Below are 27154 nucleotides of genomic sequence, written 5' to 3' on the forward strand. Positions count from 1 at the left end.
GTTCATAATTTTTTTTTTATAGTCTGACACCTCCAACGGTCTGAGGGACAGTGAACTGTCCCCCCTGTGTAAAAAGTTTTGCGTCCCCTGCCTTTCATAGTATGGTGAAGTCTTTAGAGCCTTTCTAGAAATGATGTTTTTAAGTGCATAAAATAGACTACATAGGATTACAAAGGAAACCAGTGATGTTTAAATAATTATAAAAATGTATATTTTTAAAAAAACAGTTCATTGACCCCTGATTAAGAATGTCTGCTACAAAGTCATGGTGAGAGACAAAAGACAGAAGTAGTTACATCTCTTGGACATTTGTCTAGAGGCTTTGGCAGCAGTACTGGGGACACTCAGAGATGTAGATTCAATAGTATGGTAACAGGAAGGATTAGGAACTTGGTCCCAATTTGGTACTGGCCTGACAAAGGAATAAATACATCTACACTCCAGTTCTAATTGCTGCACATGCTCTTTCCTATTTAACCAGAAGACCTTTCTGTTCAGGAAGGAATTATCATTGGCTCCATTAGAAATCAAGAGCCTTACAATTATTTTGCTTTCACAAGGCATGGAAAAATATACCCAGTTATCTGACCTCTTTTATAACTCAATGATCTCCCCTTTGTTTTCGGTAATGTACTAAAAACTACTCTACATATTAATATACCATAATTTTTGCCTTGTGGGCTCTGAATTTCAACTGCTAAACATTATTTGTCTATATTTTGGGAATCTCATTAGGTAGGTTTTGGAACCAAAGAAACAAAAGTACTTTGTATTGAGTCATTAGCACTAAGGCTGCCTTAGAGTAATATGCACCTTAGGAAGGCAGGAGTGACTGATTAAAATGACCATTTTTGTTATTATAGGGACAAAGGAGACCAAAAATTCAAATTTAGGAAACCAATTCAAAATTTGGGACTAGAGTCCCAGGGAGATGGCTGAAGGAAAATAAAACACTAATATCAGAGAGGAAAGAGCTTCAAGCAAAACAAACTTCCTCATCATGATGGAGACAATAAAAGGGGAGAAAAGGTAAGAAAAATGAAAAGAAAAAAAGGGGGGGTCTATAAAAATTTTTTTTAATGCAGAAAAAAAAGAACAGAACAAGTTTGGAAGGAAGCACAGACTAACAGGGCAGTTTTGAATGTAACACACTCAATTTATTGTACACTTTCTTGCATTCTTATAAATTTGACTTTGTTCTATATAATTTTGAGAAATTAGACCTTTATCAGAGATGTTTGTCATAAAAAATTTTCCCAGTTTGTTGTTTCCCTTCTAATCCTGGTTAGATTAATTTTGTTTGTGTAAAAGTCTCTTAATTTGATATAATTAAAGTTTATGGAATGCCCCTAGCCATGATGGTGACTATGATGGTAAAAGGACTTGGAAAAATGTCATAGCAGCATCACTAGGAGAAGCTGGTCATATTTAATTTGTAGAAAACCTTGAAGAGTATTGTCTCTTTAGAAATAGTGATAGATCTTAAAATTTGAAGTTGTCAAGAGGAAGACAAATTAAACCTACTTCTATTGGATCCATATAATTAACTAGGAGCAATAGGTGGGAGCTATGAGAGGAAAATTTTTGCTTGATATCAGGAAAAAATTCATAAAAATTTTGAGTTATCCAGAGAGTGGAATGGGTTTCCTAGGAAAAGAATAAATGCCCCTTTACACAAGATCATCAAATAGAAGCTAACTGACCACTTGGCCAATAAAGACTGTAGATGGAATTTCTTCAACAGATGCCTGATGAGGTCCATTTCAATTCTGAGATTCTATGAAAAAATTCAAGTACCTTAAAAATCTCAAAAGAAAATATGAGGGATTGAGGGCTTAAAATAAGAAAACTTATACTTACCTTGGCCATCATGCCTGAATAGGCAGTATAAAGAGGATCATCCTCCAAATGGCTAGAAATAAGGGAGAAGTCATTAGATAAAACAAACACCGTGGATATGTCAACAGTAGACTACTTTTAGTCTATTGCTTATCATCAATCATATCTATGGACTAATTAACTCATATTCATTATTAAAATACTAAAAATGCTCTTGTGAACTATAGAAAACATCTTGGTTGAGATATAGGGAAGTGTAAGGCCCAGGGATGATCATGGGAGGATACAGTAATAATGGATGACAGCTTGTATCTATGTGTTTTTCAAAATTCATCCCTATTTTTGCACTTAGGTAGGAAGGCCCTTATCAACATGGAGAGGGAAAGGGCAATAGTTTAACATAGGCCTCTAATATCTTTTCTTCCAGATGAAAGAGCAGATGGAAGGGATGCTTCCTTTATACCCACCACTATTTGTAGGAAATAAAGCCTGTGATGCCCTGGCTTACAGGACTACTGTTCCAGATCCAAAGAGAAGGTGAATTATGGAGTTGGGAGGAGAGATATAGGAAGTATGGGGAAGTACTGACCTTCTCTCTGTGAGAGCATTCCGACTAAAATGGAGAATTATCTGATGAAGTGGATCTGGCTGGTTTTCAGCATCTTCCTCTTCTTCTTCTTCTACCTTTGGAGGCTTCTAATCAACACAGACAGGATTTAGGAGTATATGTTAGCATGAGGTCACACTTTCCCTCCCTGCCCCATCACATGCATTTGGAAAGACAGATAAGCACAAGACACAAAGCAAATTATACTAAAAGCACAAAAAACCTGTTATAACATTTATTTCTTTCAAACTGGAATCCCTTGGGATGCAAGATTTGGGAAATGTTTTTAAGCTTTCAACAGAAATGTTTTAATTTTTAAGTTTAAAAAGAAATTAATTATAAAGAAAAGCAGAGAAGAGAAAAGAAAGCTCAACAAAGGTAAAATGCTACAGACCCTATTTAGTAGAAACCCCTTGCAGGTTTTGGCACCAGACTCCAAGATGGGCCCCATTGGAATTCAGCTGAGGGACAGAACCCCATTGGCCAATGTCAGAGGATAATTCCCTTGGAGAGCTAGGCTAGGGATTAGGTGGGGAAGTGATAAACCAAATGAGCCATTTGGATGTGAAATAGTGAGCCTGGTTCAGCCCAACAAAAATGTGTTTTTTCTAACTCCTTTTTCTCTTTTAGACACCTGATGTTCTTTTGGGATGCTTGGAATTGTAAACCTAGTAGTTTATCCTCAAACTCAAACTAGGTTTCTGTTGAGCATATAAAGGTCTTACCTAATAGAAAGTGACTTTTTTTAGGCTCCAAAATAAATCAATGACAGCACCAGCAATGAGAGGACTAATCAATGAACAAGTGTTTTATTTAGCATCTACTATCTATGTGCTAGCCTGAGTGGTTCAGAAAAAAATGAAAGGCGCATTTTTTGGTTAACTTCCAATTTTACACTAAAAAAGGAACTTGAAAAATTGAAGAATGGTTTTTTCAGAAAGGAGAGAAGAAAGAAAAAAGGAAAGAAGAAAAAATTGGAAAAAAGAAGATAGGGGAATTTTTAAATGGTGAAAAGGACAAAATGGGAAAGTGAGAATCAGAAAAAGCCAAGAGGTAAAATAGGAAAAATAGATTTAAAAAAGATCAAAGGAAATAAAGCCATACAAATGTATTCTCTTCTCTCCCCCACCAACACACACACACACACACACACACACACACACACACACACACAGAGGAAGGAATATGAGTGTGTGAGGAGAAAGAGAGGCATAATGACACAGACTTATTAAAAGGAGAATTTTTTTTTCTGAAACAATTTAAAACTCTCTGAGTCTGGCAGAGAGTCTTTGCTTCATTATGGTCATAAGTGGCAAAAGCGCATAGTCTAATAGGAAAAGGATGTGGTAAACAATCCCCTCAAAATCTCATTCATGAAAGTGAGATGTAGAAGAACAGGTTTAAATGTTGTGGTAACACAATCTAGAGCAATATTTATAACAGAAGTTTCACTCAACAGGAGGTTGAGTTATCTGGGAATTGGGTGATGCCCTTTTGCTGGTGGTGTTCAAAGTTTCTTAATTTAGCATGAAATTCTCATGATATGCCTATAATGAGGATAATAGGTTTCTATTACATAGGTAATACACCATTTGTGCACCTGAGAAATATTATTCAAGTTCTATAATGCACACACATACAGATATAAAAATTATATTCACTCACATTGATATCTACTCCTAGTTTAGTCAATACTTACAGCCAAATCCTGTACTAGTTTTTCTTCAAAGGAATATTCCTCTGTTTCTATCCAAAATCTCTGATAACCATGGAGGAAGAGGTTAATAGAGCGGTGCCTGAGCGAAGGGGTGAAAGTGAGATCAAGAGGCATAAATGGAACACTCTATTATAGCTCAGGGGGTTAATGATTAGTAAGCAGGCTGTGTTTTGTACAATTCTGATCTTCTGATTGGTCAGGGGAAATAAAAGCAAATTTATATACTAATCTAGTAGAGCCAAGCTTCCTCCAAGTCCCTTGTCCATTTTTTCCAACCTTGATTTACAATAACCTCTGAAGATGATGAAAGACTAAGTCCGATTCAGCGTTCACTTGCCACTGCGTTACTCATCCTCCTCATCTTCCCTGTGCCTACCTAGTATGATGTCTCTGTAACGGGGCACAGCTCATATTGGGTGCCATGGAGCATATCTGAGACATTTATCTAGAATGACAAATGGATTTCAAGTAGAGCCTTTTTTATGCCTTTCTGAATGACATCTCCTGGGAACCTATGTTAAATTATTCTTATAGCCCATGTTTGACTCCTGTGGAGAAGGGCTAGCAAGGCTGTTTCAGCATTCCCCCCTCCCCCAGCCATTCCCAGATGATAACCTTTGCACATAATAGTTCCACATGAGCCTTTTTATACCACAATATCCCCTCAAAAAACTTGGATAAGGTTTTTGTTTCCATATGGAATGTTTTAATCTTTTGATTATTTCATGGATTCCAGCTGCAAATATATGTGTTTATTCTTTTATGACTGCATAAAAAATTTTGGGTTCTTTTATGAAATCTAATTGCAAGTCATCTAGGACATCTAGGACATCAAATAGCCAACCAATAGCTGCCACTAGTGAGATTCTTTCAGAGAATATAAGGAATTAAAAAGTAATAGATGAGTAAAAGTCTGGTGGGGGTGGTTTGGGGACTAAAGGAGAGGAAAGAGTAGAAAGGGGAAATAAAGCATTGAGATTTACTTTGTGTTCTCCATTTGGTCCAGCCTCTTAGCATCTTATTTTCCAGACTGACCAATCAGAATTTTTTCATAAATTGTACAAATTTGTGTTTCATGATAACATGAAATCACGGTCAGGAAAGGAAGAGTGTGCACAAAATTGGGCAGATCTCTCCGCAGGTTACATTACCGTTAACATGAGTATAAGCCTGTCATACTGAGTTTTTTCATAAACATTTTCCAGCCAAACCCGTTGGAAGGTGCTCAGGAAGAAATTATTAATTTTGTGTCTGGGGAAAAGCATATAAGGTTTTCACTTGAGAACTAAAATCAGAGAAACAATTTCCAAATAACATAGTCCATTTCTTCAGTCCTTTACTTTTGAAGATGCCCAAAAGCTTAACACAGGTAAAATTAGTAAGGGAGAATTCTTCCCAATACTAACTACTGAGTTCATTCTTTGCTGTCAGGACCAACATCCATTGTATAAATATTCTATCCTATGAGTGGAGAAATAACTAGGCAGAATAAGACAAGGGGAAAAATGTTCTATCTGGTACACAGAGCTCAATTATTGGCTTAGAGATCATAATCAAGCATTAAAAGTACATGAGATTAATATACAGTAACCCAAATATAAGTGCTATATACCAACAATTTAAGTGAATTGAAGGATATTAATATCTTTGGAGAGTTAATGTGAATTTTTTTCTGGCTGATTCAACCTGTAAAATGCTTATTTTTAAAGATCATTTTTTGATGCTGTGAGAAAAATCTTGTGATCATTGCCAACTGGCCCTCTAATAGTCATTATAAGGCATATGGATCTCAAAAAATAGAGGTAAATTAATGTTTTCTGACATATCATTTTTTTTAAACCCTTACCTTCTGTCTTGGAGTCAATACTGTGTATTGGCTCCAAGGCAGAAGAGTGGTAAGGGCTAGGCAATGGGGGTCAAGTGACTTGCCCAGGGTCACACAGCTAGGAAGTGGCTGAGGCCAGATTTGAACCTAGGACCTCTCATCTCTAGGACTGGCTCTCAATCCACTGAGCTACCCAGCTGTCCCCCTGACATATCATTTTTAAGGAAAAAATGCAATCGATTTTGCTTTTCACATTTGGCTATAAACACAGTTGTTTTTTCAACCAAGGTCTCAATGTCCTTAGTACACACACTGGTTGTCCAGTCAGGAATGTTGTTAGTCAGGAATGCTGTTTGATTTTACAGTTTCTTTCATCTCCAGAGATTTAAGTTGCTTTTCTTGAGAGTTCTAGAAAAGTAAAAATACTTCGCAGAGGCCATGATTCTTGGGCATTGTTCATTCTACAAATCCACTAAGCCAAATGAAAATCTTGATTTGTCAAACAATTTATTCACTCCAGAAGAATTTTTGACCAGTATTATAGTGCACTAAAAATAATGGCTGAGGAGTCTTTTGAGAATCATAGTTTGATAAAAGAAAAAGTCTAAGGAAAGAAATTATTCTTTACAGTCTAAAAATATTATTAATTGATTATAATTATTAGTGTTTCCCCAGGTAAGAAATCTGGTAGGGTTAATATTTAGTGACCAATTTCATTTTAGTCAGAACTTTGTCAGAAATTTGGTCTACATCACAAAACCAATCTGAAGATGGAGTGCTTAGCTCTATGGCCAAAGATATATATATATATATTTTAAACCCTTACCTTCCGTCTTGGAATCAATCCTGTGTATTGGCTTCAAGGCAGAAGAGTAGTAAGGGCTAGGCAATGGGGGTCAAGTGACTTGCCCAGGGTCACACAGCTGGGAATTGTCTAAGGCCAGATTTGAACCTAGGACCTCCCATCTCTAGGCCTGGCTCTCAATCCACTGAGCTACCCAGCTGCCCCGTTATGGCCAAAGATATTAAATTGGTCTTAGCAATAAACTGAGAAGGGTCCAGTTCAGTACTTCATTACTTTTTTTTTTTGGTTGACAAAATCCAGCTAAACACATTCCAGAAAACTTTTCACTCTTTTTTTTGCATTACTAGAAGTGGATAAAATGCCAAGGAATAACACTGTTCTCTTACGCTGGCTCCTCAAGACACCTTTAAACAATTGTTAAAATTAGCCACATGTGTTAGACCAAACTCAGAGTTACATGGACAGCACTAAAAGGTTTCCCCAGCTTCACTCAATATCTGTGAAGGAAATACTGTGACTTAAACACTACAGAAGCACCATTCCCATCATAACTAGGCAGAAAAAAGTGATGTGGCCTGTTTGGGAAATTAGAGTTAAAGCAATTTGGAAAAACATTCTCCTCCCCTATCCATAGAGAAATCCATATATTCTGTGTAAGATGTACTGGGGCAGAGAGAGAAGTCTATCTGGTCTTCACTGGAGAGAGCCAAGTGAGCTAAGGGGAGACTGAGGAGTATTATCATCTTGATGTTATTTTTGGCCATATGAACATAGATAAAAACAACAGTAAATTTTTATATGGGTAAACTACAATCATTTCAAAGGTCATACCCTACCATTAGTATTTGCTAGCCTTTTCTATAAGGAGAAGGAAGAGATTTCAGATGTTAGAGAGAGATTTAAATTCTTATTACTCATGTGGCAGGAAAAAAACAAACAACATGGCATATACCTGGGGAGATTGTACAGGGGTGCCATCCTGAAGCAGGCTACTACTGCCCGTTTACGTTGCTTGGATAAGAGTTTATGCCAGACAGCCTTCTTGGATCTAAGTGGCTGCTCCACCTATGGAAAAATTGTCTGCGGTGAGTTCGTCAGCACTAGGGTGTAGTGAACATTGACCTGGGATGTATATTCTTGTCCATGTGCTACTAATTAGCTGTGTGACCCTAGGTAAATCACGTCGCTTCTCTGGGTTGCAGTGTATTGATCTACAAAGTGAATGGCTGAATGAGACAATACTTCTAGTTCTTATATTCTAATATTTCTTTAAAGAAACAAATTTAAAATGGAGACTTCTAAACTTTTAAAAATTTGGCTTGTTGTCTATGGTCAGTATAATAACTGGGGTATTTATGATCAAACTTTCAAAATCCTAGCCATTCTTCAAAGCCCAGACTAAATTCTCCCCCCTTTATAAAACTTTTCTTGATCCTCCCACTCAGTGAAAATGCTTTCTCCTTTCTTTGTCTTTTATATAGCTCTAATATCCATATTCTAAACTACTGAATCATTATTGAGTGTTTCTGATATAACGAGGCCTATTTATGAACAAGTTCTCAGTAAACAGGGCCAAACAGACCTTTTGCTCATAGGAGCTTAAAATGTTGTCTAATGACATCATCAAATGAATTATCCTGGTTCTTGAATTCTTCTCTTTCTGATTGCTGCTTAGTCTCCTAGGTGGTCCATGCCCCCATCAGGCAGGACTTCTCTAATATTTTATCAACAATTTGTATTTCCACCTCTTCTAATCCTGGTGACTCCGAATTTACATTCCTAGAGGTGAATGGCCCCTTTCTCCTGCTTTCTCTCCCTATATTTTCATCATTTTTCAGTTCCACCTAACCACCACTTTCCAAAACCTTTCCTAGCTACCTCTACTCTGGAGTATCTTTATCTGTCTTACTTAATATCTATCTCTGAAGAAAAGTCTGCTCTTTGCCTTTCCAGATCCAGCTCTTCTACTTGCATCCCCAACTCCTACCCTCTAGGAACCTGCCCCATCAGCTACCCTTTTTTTTTTTAATTTTAGCTTTTCCCTATCAACTGGCTCCTTCCTTGCTACTTCATTTGACCTTGCCATTCCCTCAGGTCATCCCCTTGTATCTCTTGTCCTGTTCACTGCCAAACTCTCTTCAGAATAGCCCACACTTGCTATTTCTACTTCCTTACTACCTACTTCTTTCTTCCACTCTCGCTTCTAACATCACCACTTTACTGGTCCTATCAATAGCACCTCCAAATTATCTCTCACCTCTGTCCCCTTCTCTCCACTCACATATCCAACATCTTAGTTCAAGTCCCCATCACCTTAACCTGTTCCACTGCAATAATGGGTATAAGTGGGCATAAGGCACGAGGGAGAGTCAAAGGAGCCCTAAATTCTAAGTCAGGAGAACTAGGTTCAAATCCTGGTTCTTAATACCTGCTTCACTTAACTTCTCTAGGCCTTAGTTTCCTCATCTATGAAACATTAGGTTGTACTTGACAATCATTTCCTTTCAACATTATTCTGATACTATTCTGGACAATAAGTGAATTTCATTTCTCCGTATTTTCCTTATTGCATAATAATGATAATAAGGAAGATGGAGAGTTTCTTCCCCCTCAAAGGTAAACAGGATTCTTGACAATCCAGGACTAGTTCTACGTTACCTGCTCCAAGTGGAAGACAGCTGCTGAAATCCTTTGTACTCTTTCCACTGTCTTTTCTGGATCACAGGGCTCCTCATTCTTTAGAACATCCTTGTATAGGTTAAGTTGCCACTTTACAGCTGGGTCATCAGACTGAAAATCAATGCATGTCAAAGACGTGACTAACCATATCTACCTTTGCCACGGGCTTTATAAAAAGAAACAAGTTGTACTGGATTCCTTAGAGAAAAGAGAGTTATAAAATAATTTTCCTCTTTGGCCCACAGAGAAGAACTAACTTTGAAAGTCATACCATTTCAGAATATCTTCCCTGTCCCATTTCCAAGAATAAATGAAGGTATATTAATTATGTTTTTCCTGACCACCACCTGGGAATTATGAACTGACAGGTTGAAATGAGGACCAAAAACTAATGCAATGTTAGATACAGTTACCTGGAAAATCTCAAGTATTATGGAGAGTGGGGGAAATTATACAATGATTTGCATCAAATATATACTGCTGATATTTCTGTCACAGTTGACTGGTTGGGCCATCAGATTGAAATTTACCAACTGTTTGGGAGGGTGAAAGATTCCTGAAGGAAATGGAAGAAAAGTTTCAATGGGAAAAAAATTGGTTCTGAGATGGAAAGATTTGACCACAGGTTGAGAGAGAATAGAAGAATGTTGAATAGAGGGAAAAGGGCAAGAAAAGGGATCTGTACAATCAGAGTTTTAAAAGAAAACCAAACCCTCCAAACCCCCAAAACACAGATATGAGACTTTCTAAGGAGGAGATAAGTGAATGATCTGAGGAAGAAAAAGGTGCTCCTCATCCCAAGAATGATAAAGTAGGGTCAAAGATCAGGTGAGCAAGATCGTCTAGTAGGAAGCAGAGAAAGAAAAAGTAGTAGTAGAAGTAGTGGGTGATTCACTGTTTAGGGGTCCCGAGGCAACTTGTTAACAATAAGAGTTTTGTTGTCTTCCTGGATCATAAATCCAAGACATGGCAGAGAACTTCCTAAATTGAACCAAAATTGATAATAACTATCTACTTCTAGTTAGTCAATGGGGCACAAATGAGTCCTTCAGAAAGAATACCTAAAGTATTGCTAACTTGTCTAAGAAACTAAAGACTAAAAAGCAGAGCTTGTGTTCCTCAATTTTGCCCTTCAGAGGGCCTTATAATATCCAGAAATTCATCATTCTGTAAGAGTAAATGAACACTAAAACTTACCACTTCAGATCATTCCCTATCCTGGTTGCAGACCTTCATCTTGCTCCTTAGGGGGAACAACCTCTTTTACTCTCCCCATTACTGTTCCTCATATTTCTCAGATTTATTTTATGCATTTTATTCTGGAATGGACTGTAAGCTCCTTGAGAGCAGGGAGTGTGTTTTGTCTTTCTTTGTATCCTCAATTCTTAGCATAGTGCTTGGGTATATACTGGGCACTTAATTTATTGACCGTGACTCTGATAGGCAAAGGATGCAGAAGAGAAAAATGAACTTGGGAAGTGAATAATTAGCTATGTTATGTAAAAAAAAGGGGTTTTAGATCATGGCTCACTATATCAAGTTAGCAAATTTTTAGACAGAAATGGAATACATCCAGCAAAGTTTGGTAAAAATATATTTAACAAATCTAATGAAAAGATCTTTAGCATAAAAAGGATGAGGAAGGGAGAAAACTGTCCATGTGTGTCCCTAGATTTAGATATATGCAGAATAGCTTTAAAGAGGAAGAATAGTAACTGGAAATCTAAAAATTCACAGGTGCCAAAATTCAAAAGCAAAACCAGTAGTTAAGCTCATTGCCTCAAGTGTTTATAGACAAATATTCAAAGTTTAGGCAACAAAAGAGAAACTAGATACTAATGTGATGGGGCAAATGACACAAAATGACATCACTAAAACTTGGTGGGAAGAAACCAATAATGGGACTAAGGTTCTCAAAAGAGAAAGACTAGGGAACAGGATTGGGTTGTGTAGTATTATATATTAAAAAGCTATATTTATGAGTAATTTAAAAAACCAGAGTGGGAGGAGAAGCAAGTTGGAGGCATTTGGATGAATGCCAGTGAAGGGAAGAAAAAGTAATTTTGTCATTGGAGTATATTACAGACACTTTGAGAGTAAAAATAGCTGAGAATTTAGGGACAAATCACAAGTCTGGCACAGAGGCAATACAGTGTGGGGATGAAGTTCTTCAATTCTTTCTTTCTTTCTTTCTTTCTCTCTGTAAAAAAAAACCCAGAGCAGCTATTAATTTCTTGATTCGTTTTGGCTTTAATTTCATCACTCAAAAGGTGGAAGAACCAGTAAGGGGAAATTCTATTCAGACCTTTTTTTTTTACCCTTACCTTTCATCTTAGAATCAATATTGGTTCCAAGGCAGAAGAGTTCCAAGAGCGAGGAAATGGGAGTTAAGTGACTTGCCCAGGGTCACATAGTAAGTATCTGAGGCCAAATTTGAACCTAGGACTTCCTGTGTTTAGGCCTGGCTCTCAAGATCCACTGAGCTACCCAGCTGCCCTCTAATTTTGATCTGATTCTAACCAACAGGGAGAAACTAGTCTTTGGTGTGAAAATGTTAGGAACCTTGGGGAAAGCGACTGATGTATTCTTGAGTTCTGGATAGAGAAGGAAAGGAAATCTGGATAGAGATGGCTTGTACCCTAGATTTTAGAGTGCAAATTTCAGAGTTTAGAGGAAAGATCAATAAGATTCCAAGGAGTAAAAAGCTTCCTATCAGAAAGGAAAGTATTGAAAACTGAAATTCTGAAAACACAAAAGGGAAACAATTTCAATGACAGAAAAAAGTAGGATTTGTCTGAACAAACCAGTAGGGATATGGTAGGGAAACCATAAGCCAATTTAGATTAAAAAAATAAATATAGAAACTGGAGGCAAGACTGAGACAAAGATTATGACAGCATGGAATGGTACTATACCAATATAATGATTGATGATAGAACTCAAAATGAGCTGAAGTTGATGAGGAAAATAAAGGACAACAAAAAAGGCTTATTTTTAAAAAATCTATATTGAGATCCAGGACAATTATGTGGGACTTATGAGAAAGAATGTTATTCACATCTAGAGAAAGAACTGTGGGTGTAAAAGAAAACATATAACTTATCACTTGTTAATTATGTATATGATTTGGAGTTTTGGTTTTAAGGGATTACTCTTTTATAAAAATGAATAGTATGGAAATGGGTTCAAGTGATTTTATATATACATATATATACATATATGCATATAAATTATGAACTGACAGGTTGAAATGAGGACCAAAAACTAATGCAATGTTAGATACAGTTACCTGGAAAATCTCAAGCATTATGGAAAAAACTATGTGGAAGAGCAAGGAGGATTGAAGAAGGGATGGATAGAGCCTTTGCTTAGGATAACGGTAACTGATATGGACAATGATAACTGATGATGGACAAAAGGTAAAGCTGTTTAATTCTTATTTTGTTTCTATTTTCTCTGCATAGGAGAATTACATTGGAAACAAATGACAACACATGGGGGCAGGCATTTAGTAAGTGCCTATTTTGTGACAGGCACATTTCTTATCTCATTTATTAGGAAGTTTATATATCCAAGATAGATTTCCAGGAGACAAAATAATAATCCTAGCTGTTCAATTTAAGTGACTTGGCCCAAATGAACTACTTCCTTAGCTACTGAAAAAACTGGAAGATGTGATTGCTGAACCTCAGCAATGATATCTGAAAGACCATTGAAAACAGGAGTGATGCCACAAGATTAGAGAACAAATGCTACCTCAGTTTCTCATAAAAGAAAAGAAAGCAATCTATAAACTAGAGACCAGTAATTTTGACTTTGATTTTTAGGGAAATCTCAGAACGGATTATTTAAAAAAAGATTAGAGAAGGCCTAGGAAGGTAAGCAGTGATTGCAAAGAGCTGATTATAGCAGAAGTACATTTCATTTTTTTGAGAGGATTCTTAAACCAGTAGATAAGGAGAATACTGTTGGTATGGCTTAACCAGATTTTCTAAAAGTTCCTGATGAAGCACATTATGCTATTCTTCTGGAAAATGTTTTGAGATAGGAAATAGATAACTAGATGGATTCAGGACTGGGTAGATAGATGAACTCAAAGAATAGTTGTTAATGATCCATTGTTAATGTGGTAGATTTCCAGTGGAGTACTTCAGAACCTGTGGTGGACATTTGCTATTTAATTTTTTTATCATTGACTTGAAAAAAGGCATAAATGGTATGTTCATCAAATTTATAGAACATAACCTGAAGTAATAGGTGGAAAAATTTAAGAGACCAGTTTAAGCTTCATACTAGGGGAAAAAAGACCAAACTGCTCAGAGATTAAAACTTTTCAAGAGTAAAATGCTTGGAGAGGTGGTAGGTTTCCCCTCCCTAGACATTGTAAAACAGAGGCTGAATAGTCATCTATTGGGTATGTCATAGTGGGGTTTCCCTCTGTGTATCGGCTAGAATATGGCTGCTTAGGTCTCTTCTGACTATTAAATTCTGTGATTATTTGATTATGTGAATGTTAGAAAAAGAGCTACTTTTCTGGATAAAACAGAAAATCTTTTCTGAATAAAAAGCATATCCTCTCTTCCACAAATCTTAAGTAAGGCATTCTCAGTATTTTAACAGGGATAAGAAATAAGTTAGCATAATGACAACATGGGAATATAGTCTTTACAAACCACATACTGTCACCTCCACCCCTGTCCACTGAATTGAACTACGTATCAAGTTATAAATCAGTCTCTATTCTTATTAAGACATAGTTTTTAAAACATATTTTAAAACAAAGTTTATTAATATTTTCTGTTCTTTTCCCATCTTTTACTTTCCACCATTCTAGACCAGTGTTTGCAAACTTTTTAGAGATTGTGTGCCCACATTGCACCCCCAAACTGCCTGTGAGCACCCCTGCATTACTCCCTACAGGGAAGGAAGGAAGCAACAGTGGGCTGCTGGGCAGAGGGGCAAGGCATCTGAACACTGTCCTTGGGGGCTAAGGAGATGGAGAAGGGAGCAGGCTCCTCTAGCTCATGCAGGCACATGTGCCATGTGTTCACTAATATGGTTCTAGGCTCATTTCTACTTGTCTTTCTGGTATGGCTGGCCTTTCTTATGATACTATTCTCTCTTCCTTTCACTGTTTCCCCTCTTTACTAAGAAAATAATTTCTTTTTACTCTTGGGCATATAGAAAAATGAGAACCTCCTGAGGAAAAGAAGCATGGGATTGGAAAAGCTCTCATAATTTTTTCATCTGTCTTATTATTTTCAGGCAGAGTTACTTGTACTATTTCAAATATGTCTATATTTAGTTTCAAAATCTCTTGGGAGGACCTAATTTCTTTCAGTTAACAAAGTCAATGTTAAACCAGCCTCATTGTTAGGAAATCTACAAATTTAATTCAATCCTTCACATTGTATTTCAACTAATTTTTTTGTCACTGCTCAGATTTGACCAAGTATCTAGTCACCATTTTCTGAATGCTTTTTTCTCTACCATAGATTTATTTTAGAAAAGCAATAAAATTTTGAGTTATAGCAAGAAAATCTGGTTAAATATAAATGTATTAAGATTGTTTTGAGAATATGTTGAAAAAAACTTTGTATTAACTCAAAGGGGACAGTGAAATGATCAAAATTTCTGACCTCTACACATGTAAAACCCAGTGGAATTGTGTGTTGGCTATGGGAGGGGGTAAGGGGAGAGGAGGGGAGGGAAGGAACATGATTCTTATAACCAGTGGAAAATGTTCTAAATTGACTAATTAAATAAAATTTTTAAAAAAGACAGTAAAAAAAATTCTGTCCTTTAGAAAGAATGTGGACGTATGCCTGCTTGGTGTTTCCTTCTTATATTACCTTTTCCTGCAAGTGTAGGTTATTCCTCAGATGATCTTTAACCTCTTCGTCTGTGTCCCTCTGTGGAAAGAGATTTTGAATTTTATTACTTGTGGTATCTGCCACCTATTGGGATGAGGGAGATGAGTGAGTGAGTGATAAACTGGGATTGTTAGCACATTTTACAGCTAAAGATGGAAAAAAAATGAGGCTCAGAAGTAATGGATTTATCTTGAATGAGGCAATGGGTCCTGGAGTAGTTTTAATAACTAAAGCTTTGTTACTTCTATGAATCTAGGGGGGTTTTCCATTTACCAAAAAAGAGGTATAAAAGCAGTTATTGCCAAATTACTTCTAATGAGGGTTGAAAAAGATGGTGTTTCAAAGACATTAATTTTTTTAAACTGCAGTTATGGGTAATATTGTTATAGCATTAGAGTGGACTATTGTAATTATCATCTAAAAAAGATCAGCCACGTGCGCTTCAAATAGCAGAGAATCATGACTTACATAACCGTATCTTATTTTTGCCAGAGAGATCAGCTCCTGATCACCTGGAGTACACATATTCAAGCCAATGGGCAGCATTTTCTTCAATGCAGCCACAATGAGAGATGTCTGGATGGAATACAAATCGCCTCTCCGCTTTGTCTTCTTCCGTTCTTGGTCTTGTCCTCCAGACTAGAAATTGATGCCAAAAGAGAAGAGAACAAAGAAAGAACAAAAGGGGGTCTCAGTGATTTTTTTCAAGGGGATCTACTTTCCCAACAAGTAGTCTGCTTCTTTGTGGCTAATAGTTTTTTTTGAGATAACAAACAGGGCCCAATAACATTTCAAAGGACAATAAAAATTGGTGGACTAAAGAAATGAAATGTCATCATGTAAATGATACAATAAATTTGCTCATTATTAAGGAACATAAGATTATTATGAAGAATGAGAGTTTTAATTTTACTGCTCTGAGGCTTATATTGATATACATGTATTTCTCACATGTGATTTTCTACCTTCTCAATCTCACATATTCTTTATCAGATGGACAGAGAAAGGAGTTATTAGTATTTTGGAATGATTTGGTTTCCTGATCAAAATTATTTGGGGAAGAAATAATGTTCTTTATGCTTACAGAAAAATTTTAAAGGGCCATTGCAATTCCCTTAGCAAAATTGAAGATGTTCTTCACATCTAAGTTGCTAAGGATTAGAATTGCTAAGGTCTGACTTAACTATCATTCTGGTAGCAGGATGCTGGTAGTAGCAGTCAATTTAACCATTTTCACACTGAAGTAATGTGAAAACTTTTCTAGAAATAAGGAAAATCCTGGGTGGCATTCTATTAAAGGGACATACACATGAAGGGAAGAACCCTAAGCAAAAAGAAAAAAACTACAATTCAAATGATCCTCCCCTTTCCTTCTTTCTTATTCCTTTCAGTTAGTTGATTAAAATGTATAGAAGTTGTAGATTTAAGATAGTTATCATAAATTCTGAGTTGCATGTTGTGTATAGTAAACTACACTCTACTCGGTCAATAGAGAATCCATTCTACATGATACTAATTGGATACAAGTGGCATATAGAGCTCATTTTCCTTCTAGACTCTAAGGAGACAAGGAAGTGGGATGGCCAGGGTCCCAGGATAAACACTTTAGGAATAATAAAACCATAATCTCGTTCTGCCCTCAGGTAGGGAGGGCTGGTAGGTAGTGAGGAAAGGGTAAGATGATATAGGGATGGTGATGGAGAAGTAATTTATGTCCACCAAAACTCTGCTTTAAAATATGCCCATGGAAATGTTTAGGGCTATGAAGTAATGAAAATGCTATGGTTTACAATGAAATACTGAGAAAGCCCCAATCACTGATGTGTGGACTGCAGACAAGATGGTTTTCCTGGATTTTTTTTGGTACTGATATGCAACTAAGTCCAAGGGTAAGGCAGGCTTTTTTATTTTTTAAATAGGAGATAGGATTTATGATATAAGGGGCTAGAAGAGAGCTTTGTGACTAATTTCATTCCTTCCTCCAAAGTGTTTAGTTCAATTTAATTTTGTTGGAGGAGGTATTCTTATAAATGTAAATCTTCTGATGTATTAAAAGCCTACCATTCCCCCTATATTGGGAAGGTCAGAGAATTCTCATTTTACCTCTGACCCCTGGGTAAAACTTCCCCCCAAGCAAACTTCCAGTTTATTGCAAGAGGTCCTAATTGTTTGAGACCATTAGCCAGAGAATACACATTCCTAGGGCAGCAATAACCTATAAAATAGGACACTAAAGTTGCAAAAAAATGCTCTGTGGTCTGATGCACCTAAAGGTGATATGTAGAGAAATCACCAGAATCACTGGAGACTGACTGTCTCACATCCTGTTAGTATTTTCTGTGACATCAAGAGTACTCAGTACTTAGGAGAAAGGGCTGAGTGGGAGGGGAACCTATAAAGAGGGAAGGTAGGAAATAAGAGCACAGGGCAAGAGGAAAATGGTAACCATATGCTGAGTTCCCTAGGACACAGCAAAAAGTGAAAATCATTGCCCTCCAAAATGAGGTTTGATTCATTATTGATTTGTCTAGGGTTACTATCAACTTGGCCCCAGCTCAAAACGCCCTTCTCTTCTTTGGCACATACATTAGGTGGAAGAGTCTGGAGCAATAATAATGAGTAGGCTAGAAGGAATATATGGACAAAAAAAAAAAGAAATCACTGTTAGAAATAACCTGAAAATTGTTCAAGAAGAGACTTATAGCTTAAATCACCGAAAAAATCCAACCTCCCTCCCCTTGTAGTTTTCCCATTTCAAATGTCTAAGTAAACTGTGGGAAATGCTAATGGAGAACACTGGTTTTTTGTAAGAATCACCTTGTGGTTTCTTAGAACAAAGACAATAACCATGACCTTTCTGGTGGGTATGAAAAGCCAAAGACTACCTGTAGAAAATAGTAGTATTTTCAACCTGAGAATGATAAAACTAAGTGATGACCCCAGCTGACAAGCTTGCATGTCCACATCTTTGCCAGAGTTATTCTTGTGTTCTTGAAAGGAACTGCTAGGGAACATCCTGGACACCTCTTCCAACTAGACTGGAATGAGATCAGGATAGTTTCCCCCATCTAAAAATCTAAAGTCATTCATTCTCTGTAAAAGCAACCATGTTTAGTGATCCAGGGTGGGGAATTCCAGGTGGGGAAAACCATTCCATACAACCCTCAGAGTGATCACAATGATGAGGGTAGCCAGAGTCTGGCACCTCTATTACTAGGACAGAAAAGACACATCATGCATACATTTAACCTGTACCTTTACTTGCATGGCCTGTATGAAAAGAAAAAAGAAACAATAGGAAAAGGGTCAGTTAGCGCAGGGGGCCAATGCTACAATGTATTACATAATAATCACAGTTTTTTGATCAATTGAATCAAAAATCATTGGTACTTCAAGGTAAGTGGCATATCATGTGTGACAATCAGGTGGACAGTTAAAATGCAGAGTTAATGAGGATGAATTTTGTTACTGAGTGGAAAAACCATTTAAAACCAATAATGTACCATTAAAGTGAGCTCATTTCAATGGTCACTATTCCAGAATGTGTGACATTCTGGGTCTAGAGTCTAGTTTAATTAACTTTAACTTTTATCATGTGCTCAATAAAGCTAAAATCTTTTCCTCGACTGAATAAGGAAGAGAACTGATTCCCTTTTCTTTCGAAACATTAGAAATTCCATCTTCAATTTCCTTTTCTTGCCACCCCACCTTCATTGGAGGGAACTAAGGCTCACTCTTACAGCTTCTTGGAATGTCATTCTTATTTTAAAATAATATTTTTGCCTAGAATTTTAAATCTGTCTCAGGTGAAGGGATGAGGTTCGCTGCTTCCTATTAATAATATCTACTAACTCAATGCCAATTTTACTATAATCAGCCCTTATAACCCAAGTTGGAATTTTTTAATAGTATTCCTGATAAATAATTTTGTTCCCATGTATTCATAACATTCAACTTAATATTACAGTTATTTTTGTCTTCTCAACTAGTCTATAAATCCTTGAGAATATATCTTATCTTTGAAGCTTCCTGATTACTTAGCCCAAGAGACCTAGACCATAAAAGCTTGTTGAATTGAAACCACCAAAATTAAAATTTCAATATAAGTTGACTAGACATCTCTGCTGTCTAATAAGAAAAAAGATGGCTTTCTAAAATACCCACTTTCATATAATTTATTTTCCTACATTTAACATTCTCATGATTTAAAGAGTAATAACTTTGTGGGGAAAGAGACTTTTCAGATCTAGGGTAGCTTCTCAGGCAACATTTAACATAGTTTTATACAACTATAAAAAATATATTTTATTTTTGTAAAAAACATTTTGGGGGCAGCTGGGTGGCTCAGTGAATTGAGAGCCAGGCCTAGAGACAGGAGGTCCTAGGTTTGAATTTGACCTCAGACACTTCCTAGCTGTGTGACCCCAGGCAAGTCACTTAATGGACATTGCCTAGCCCTTACCACTCTTTTGCTTTAGAATCAATACACAGTATTGTATTGATTCTAAGGTATAAGGCAAGGGTTTAAAAAATAAAATAAAAATAAAATTACATTTCTTTCTATAAATATGGTCTGTAGGCAGACCTTGCTTTACATATATCTTTCACATATGAATAGTGTGCTACACTAATCCCTCACAAGTCCTTCTTCTTGTCCCCCAAGTCTCTGCCTCTCTTTTCCTATTCCCTTTGCTCTCCACCTCCTTCCTTACTTAAGCCCCCACTTCAGGCTATAGAAATTCCAATGGCTTGGAACCAAAGGAGCCGGTTGTCATTGGCTAGGACAGTGATGGCGAATATTTCAGAACCTTTTAGATACTGTTTGCTGTGCCCTGCCCCAAGACTGCATGCCATGCCCTGCCCCCCCACCCCCAGACCAAGGTTCCCCTCCTCTTATGGCAGACAGGGGAGGTAAAAGGGAAGGGAGGGGAGTGGCCTGGGTCCTCCACTCATGGCAAACTGTTGGGCAGAGGGGTGGGGAGATGTGGTGGAGAGGGGGGAGGTAGCAGCTCTGGTGGGTGACAGCCCACGTGCCTACAGATGTCACTGCATGTCATCTTTGGCATGCATGACATAGGTTCACTATCACAGGCCTGATAGATAGGAAAAAGGAGTCCATGATTCCAACAAGGTAGTCATTTCAAGTTGAACTTGGGAAGCTTTTCTCACAAATTTATTACATATGGTTTTTAAAAACTTATTTTTAGCACATGTATATATGCAGTATTTATCATTTCATTAGTGTGTGGAACTCCATCAACCTAGCCTTAATAGATAAGTCCTATCCACTATTCTACAAAGCTCCATTCTAACAATGAAAACAATACTATATTTCAGTTACATTAGGACTTAATAGGTGTTTGTGAATTGATCTGGAAATTTAACAAGCATGTACAAAACTCATTCTATGGCAAAGTGCATGCTGAATTTCAAACAATTAACTTAAACAAAACTTCGGTAATAGAATTTGTTCACAAATTGGTGACTATCTATATTTTCATTTGGTGACTAGAAAGGAGAATTAAAATTAAACCAGTAGAATAAAACCAATTGGATGCCAAAGGTAAATGCTAAAGATTGTGTGTTTGTCGGCATCTTCTTATGTGTGTATACATATAAATGAGAATCATATAAATATAAATGTAATTGCATGTTTGGTTCCTAAAAAACATTAATGAGCACCTATACCAAAAACATTTTCAGAGTTTTTCCAATAACTTTTATTAATATTCCAAGGTTAGGCAATATAACACTTGCTTCATCTTTTGATTTTACTAACCTGTTCTTTCAAACCTGGCCAAGAAACTAGTACATCTTGAGCTTAACATTTTCTAACTTACCATTCCCCTCCGAGGAAGCTGCTGCCATTTTTCCAGAAAAAAATAAATTAAAAACAAAGAAACACTTGCTCAGCTTTAAGTATATTTAGCTTAACATATATTAGCATACTAATGTCATGTAAACAAAATATACAATGAACATTCTGTAAAATAATTTTTCAGTTTCCAAGAAAAAATAGTTTTGAAACCAAGTGTAAGTAAATCAGATTTGAACAGTCTTGCTCAGAGTATATTTTCTTTATCTCAACTTTTTTTTTATGTTTATGTAATCATGTATGGGGTATGAGCATGCAGCATTCATGTCCACATACCTCAACACAGACCAGAATGTGCAGAAATACTTATAATTTGTACCATACCAATATTCAATGGAGAATGGAATAAAAACAAGCACAGGAGGAGAGGTCATGAATTTTATTCACCAAGTAGAGAGGGGAAATCTTATCACAGGCAGATGGGGACAAAGAAGGGAATCAACTGATGTTAATTAATAATACCATTTCCTAGCTTCTAACTGCTTTCCAGAGTAGAAATATCCATGGAAAGCCTGGAAGTAATAATAATGACAATAACTGACATTTATATGGCACTTCAAAGTTTGCAAACTACTGTCATTTGAGTCTCACAATAGCTCTGCGAGAAGGTACTATAGGCATTATTATCCCCATTTTTATAGATGAGAAAATTGAGTCTTTGAGAAGATAAATAATTTACCCACACTCACACAGCTACTTAAGTATCACAGAAATATAGGACTAAAGGTTCATCTACTTTGCCACTTTACTTCTAGTGAAGTATCCCTACTAAGTGGATTTCTCACAGATACTTGTCCTGAGATGAGTATAAGTTTTAAAAATTTTAATCTAGGAATAGGAATCTCTAAATTGGATTACTCTTAGCTAAAAACTAGCTAAGCACAGATTGAAACATCATATTCTAAAAAAATACATCTATGCTCAACCTTTAGTGATAAGTTTAACTATCATAGACATAATATTGCTATAGGATAGATAAAAACGTCTTACCTTTGGTTAGCTAAGTTTTCTTCACTGTAATAATCCTTTATGTCTACAGATTGCCCACTTGGCCTCAAAAAGCTAACTCTAATATACTGAATTTAAAGTACAACATTTTGATGAATTTTACAGAGGAAGCAAGTAGTAGACTAAATCTTATTTTACCAAAGTGAAAATTAAGATACAGAAGAATGTAATTATTGGTCCTTGGTCACACAAGTGAATAAATAGCTCAACTTTAGACAGAAACATGGCCTTTTGACTAATAATAATAATTACTAATAATAACAATTAGCATTTATATAACATTTTAAGATCTGTAAAACACTTTACAAATAAAATCTTATTTTTAACCTCATAACTACCCTGGGAGGTACATGGTATTATTATCCTTATTTTAAAGGCAAATAAATTGAGATAAATAGGTTAAGTGGCCAGTCCATGGTTACCCAGATAGTAAGTGTCTAATTATGGATTTGAACTCGGGTTTTCCTGACTTCAGCATCATCACTCTTTCTACTTTGGCAACTATCTCTCTATGATTCGGTGTTTTGTCTCATTTCTGAAATCATACTGTCAATTGGGGCAAAGGAGCAGTAAGAATGATTTTATTTTGAGGAATTGGTGAGTATTAGTTAACATCCAAGAATGGCTTTGTAGTACATGATGACACTAAAACATATAAAGACATGGTATCACAGTTGCTTGATCCACATAGAAAAGGTTTTAAAATTATGTAAATGAAAATGAAAATGCAATGATTTGACCCTGTAGTCTTATATTACAAGAGACTTCTCAAAAGGGAACACTATACTTTCATTGGTTTTTGATTTTTGGAAGTATAGACTAATAAGGAACTATTTAAATACTATGTTATAAAAGAAAAATAGCAATTGAAATGTCCACAAAGATTCTGTCTTTGTGTCTCACACACATGTTCTTAATATATGTTTGTTGAGTTGAAACGAATATTTGTCCTCTAACAGTATTTAATGCTATTTCTTAAGTGTTCACTAATGAATCAGTTGGGCTAGTGTGTTAGTTTTGAAATGTCATCATTTAGTTTAGTGATTTGGGTCATAAGCCTAATGAACTTGGGGCACCTCTCACTAGAAGGGTGAAAGCCTCTATTATATTTTCTGTTTCTAACGATGAAATGTTGGTCTAGTCAGTGAAAAGTGGGTAAGGTAGTCAAAGGACCAAGGAAAGACTGATTGATTGGAGAGGACTATAAGAAGAAAGAGGAGTTGTTCAGTGCATTAGAGACTATGATTTCAATTCAGAATAAAATTTTCCCACTGGGAACCACAGCCCAAGACAAAACTATCTAGGGTTAGACCAATAGCTGACATCAGATCAGAATTTACTAATAAGAGCTCAGGATAGATTCTATGGTCTGAAAACTCTTACTGTAGCTTTCCTTTACATTAGTAGCAACTGTGCTAGTAATGAGATGAAATAATTTTTAAAATTCACTAAGTACATTTATAAAAGTGTAACTAACAAAAATGGAATTATTTTATCAAAGAATCTGCTCATATTGTGAATAACTTCCCTGTTCCCAATTTATATGTTTTATAAGTTTTGACTTGTACACATCACAATTTACTAAAACAGATACAATAATATTCACATAGTCAATTCTGGTTCCCCAAAGTAGCAATTACAGTATAGCAAATTGGAGACATTATGAAATTTGGAATCAAAGGAAGAAGAAAACTCGTGAAAGTCATACTGAATCTTTGTTGCTTCCTAAACTAAATTAAAATACAAAATTAGCTCTATTTTTTAATTTTCATATTATTGAATCATCCTTTTGGTATAATTCAAAAACTTGTTTAAAATCTTAAATAGAAAAAATGTATTATCATGAGTCACTTAAGAATCAATCATTTGAATCTTGCAGTAGTGATAGATATTAACTTACTAGGGGATTTTCATGCAAAATTCACCAGCATGTTTATTATTCAATGTGCAGCACCTTTATCCACACAGAATGATATATAGACAGACACATGCATCATCCTGTATTATAGGTTACACATACTTTTATGAATACAGTCAACTCTCAATTATTCTCCTTTATGGAAGAAAGCAGGGGCTCATGTGATACATAGCAGAGAATATCCATAAGTCATTTAGATTTGCCTTTCATTTTGTACTTACATTTGGACATATGTACATTTGATGATTTGGAAATTCATGTCAAAGAAAATGAAACTACAGTCTGCAGACCTACTTATTTCCTCTTTATGTTCCTCCTGTTTAATTCCTTCTTAACATTCCCTTCTGCTGGGACAAAGGTCATTCTTTCTCAGATTCCTAAGGTTCAAATCATCCAAGGAGCAATGGAAGCATCTGAGTTTCTGAGGGCTTCTTCAGGTAAAACTGAGGGTTCTGAGATGCCAACAAAACTACGTATACTAGTAAAAGAAAATGCCCCAGGTGTCAGTAAAACAAGAATATAATTACAGCACGTACTGTCAAAAATCTTCAAAGTAATATTTCCCATTTTGCGTCTATCTCCTACATGATAATTAAGAGTTGACAGTATGTACATATGTGTTGACATTTTTGCTATGTGGTAGGTATCTCTATTTTAAAAGCCTAAATTTTGGCTTTTAAGATAAACCTTTTGAGCAAGAAAACTTTAAAATGCATTATGCAAGTCCTAAAACTTCATCCATGTCTCTTTTTCAGTATATAGCATATATATCAACACTTTACTCATAAAATAGGATGATTTTATGTATTTAGGCTCATATATTAGTTTGAATAATTTTCAAGAAAGAACAATGACTTTCTTTGGCTGTTACTTGACCTATCTGGGGGGAAATTGCCTGAATACAGAATAAATCCTAGAAAAATATCAGATATCTGAATCATGATTGAGTCTTGCAGTTGAATAGTCCTTTAAAATGACAATTACTAACTTACTTTTGACATCTTGCTCTTGCTGTCTCCAGTTAAAAATGCCAGATTGTTAATTTCATTCTGAATCACAAAATTTTGCTCTTCCCGCTTGAAGTTCTGTAGTTAAATAAGGCAAGAATACAATAACATTATTGCAAAATTTCCAGGAAATAAACCTTTTTTTAACAAAGTTCTTAAGCAAGGGAATGAGGAAGCAAGCTTACATGTGATTTACACCAAAGGATAAAAACTTCAGCCACCATTCGGAAGAGCTCATCAGAATCAGCATCTGGGTTTTTTAGCCAGTTAGATCTTGGGCAAAGAATAAACACATTATATTAAATAAATGGTCAAATACTCCATTTTGAAATAGATAAATTACGAATTCCTCCTCCCACCATTTTTTTTGGACATATCAAAGCAGAAAAATGAAATGGAAACTATTAGGAAAAGAAACTAACACTCATTGCTTTGTTCATTGGGCAAAGATTTAAATACTCTATTTGAGACTGGCCAAAGTAATAACAACAATAATAATAATAAATGAAAAATGATAAATAATAATAATAGAGTAAAAGAAAATAATAAATGTTGGAAGGGTTGTGGCAAAATTGGGACACTAATACACTGCTATTGGACTTGTGAATTGATCCAACTGTTCTGGAAGGCAATTTGGAGCTATGCCCAAAGGGCTTTAAAAGACTGGTGGCCCTTTGATCCAGTCATACCACTGTGGGGTTTGTACCCCAAAGATGTAATAGAGGAAATATTTGTACAAAAATATTTATAGTTGTGCTCTCTGTGGTGGCAAAAAAAAAATGGAAAATGAGGGGATGGCCTTCAACTGGGGAATGGCTGAACAAATTGTTGTATCTGTTGGTGATGGAATACTATTATGCTCAAAGGAATGATGAACTGGAGGAATTCCATGTGAACTAGAATGACCTCCAAGAATTGATGCAGAGCAAAAGGAGCAGAGCCAGGAGAACATTGTACACAGAGACTGATATACTGTGGCACAATTGAATGTAATGGGCTTTTCTACTGGCAGCAATGAAATGATCCAAGACAATCCAGAGGAGTTTATGAGAAAAAATGCTATCCACATCCAGAGAAAGAACTGTGGGAGTAGAAACGCTGAAGAAAAACATATGATTGATCACATGGTTCCAAGGGGTTTTGACTTTAACTGATCACTCTATTGCAAATATTATTTATATGGAAATGGGTTTTGAATAATAATACATATAAAACCCAGTGGAATTGCTCATTGGCCATGGGAAGGGGGAGGGGAAAAAACCATGAATCATGGAATCATTGAAAAATCATCTAAATTAATTAATCAATAAAACAATTTTAAATTAAAAAATAGATACTCTATTTGTCATGACACTGTTCTACATTTGTGGACTCAATGAATATTAATGCAAATGATGATAATAAGAGAGGAGGCATAGAAGAATGAACACTGGACCCAGGTCAGGGTACTTTGGCTTTACTACTAGTAAAAGTAGTAGTGTGAGGTTGTATAAGTCATTTTGCATCTCTAGGCCTCAATTTCCTCATAAGTAAAACTATAGTTTTAAAACTAAGTTAGCAGTAAGATTCTTTTACGGGTTAAGAAGAAGCTAATAATATTTATTCCTACTGAACTATCACATATCAGTAATGCATTTAGGGATATGCATACACTTTTCAGAGCCAGATGAATCTATAATTGTCATAATTATTTATGTGATCATATTTTACATAACAAAGACAGAACATATGATCTGACCAAGTCTCTTTTTGAAAAATGTGATAGAAGCATCTTTTCCCCTAAAATTTGAGAATTACAAAAATTAGGACATATTGGTTTATTATAAATACATATGTCCTCCTGTCTCAAAGGTTGCAACAATTTAGGGTAGCAGCGGCACAAAGTAATTTTGAAACAACAAATCTTTTTGAATATATATGTATATATATTTAAACTATTACTGATCATTATCTTTTCTAACAATTAAATCAAGATAGTGTTTAAAATAGGCAGAAAGAAAC

The 27154-nt window shown here is 35.8% G+C and overlaps 1 protein-coding gene across 3 annotated transcripts in view; it reads right to left on the reverse strand.

Moving 5' to 3' along the window:
- RYR3 (ryanodine receptor 3) overlaps positions 1–27154 on the reverse strand; it is a 793997-nt gene that overhangs the window by 61308 nt on the left and 705535 nt on the right. For 2 of the 3 annotated variants that reach the window (XM_056810218.1, XM_056810220.1), the window contains 9 exons: positions 25339–25426; positions 25139–25231; positions 15814–15984; positions 15325–15384; positions 9452–9583; positions 7746–7858; positions 5315–5414; positions 2429–2535; positions 1861–1912 (listed from right to left, as the gene is read on the reverse strand). In XM_056810218.1, coding sequence (XP_056666196.1) covers positions 1861–1912; positions 2429–2535; positions 5315–5414; positions 7746–7858; positions 9452–9583; positions 15325–15384; positions 15814–15984; positions 25139–25231; positions 25339–25426 — 916 coding nt within the window. Of the gene's footprint in view, positions 1–1860; positions 1913–2428; positions 2536–4145; positions 4243–5314; positions 5415–7745; positions 7859–9451; positions 9584–15324; positions 15385–15813; positions 15985–25138; positions 25232–25338; positions 25427–27154 lie in introns of all 3 variants that reach the window. The other variant, XM_056810219.1, reaches the window with a different exon arrangement.

Source organism: Monodelphis domestica, chromosome 1, assembly GCF_027887165.1.
Source record: "Monodelphis domestica isolate mMonDom1 chromosome 1, mMonDom1.pri, whole genome shotgun sequence".
Taxonomy (NCBI): domain Eukaryota; kingdom Metazoa; phylum Chordata; class Mammalia; order Didelphimorphia; family Didelphidae; genus Monodelphis; species Monodelphis domestica.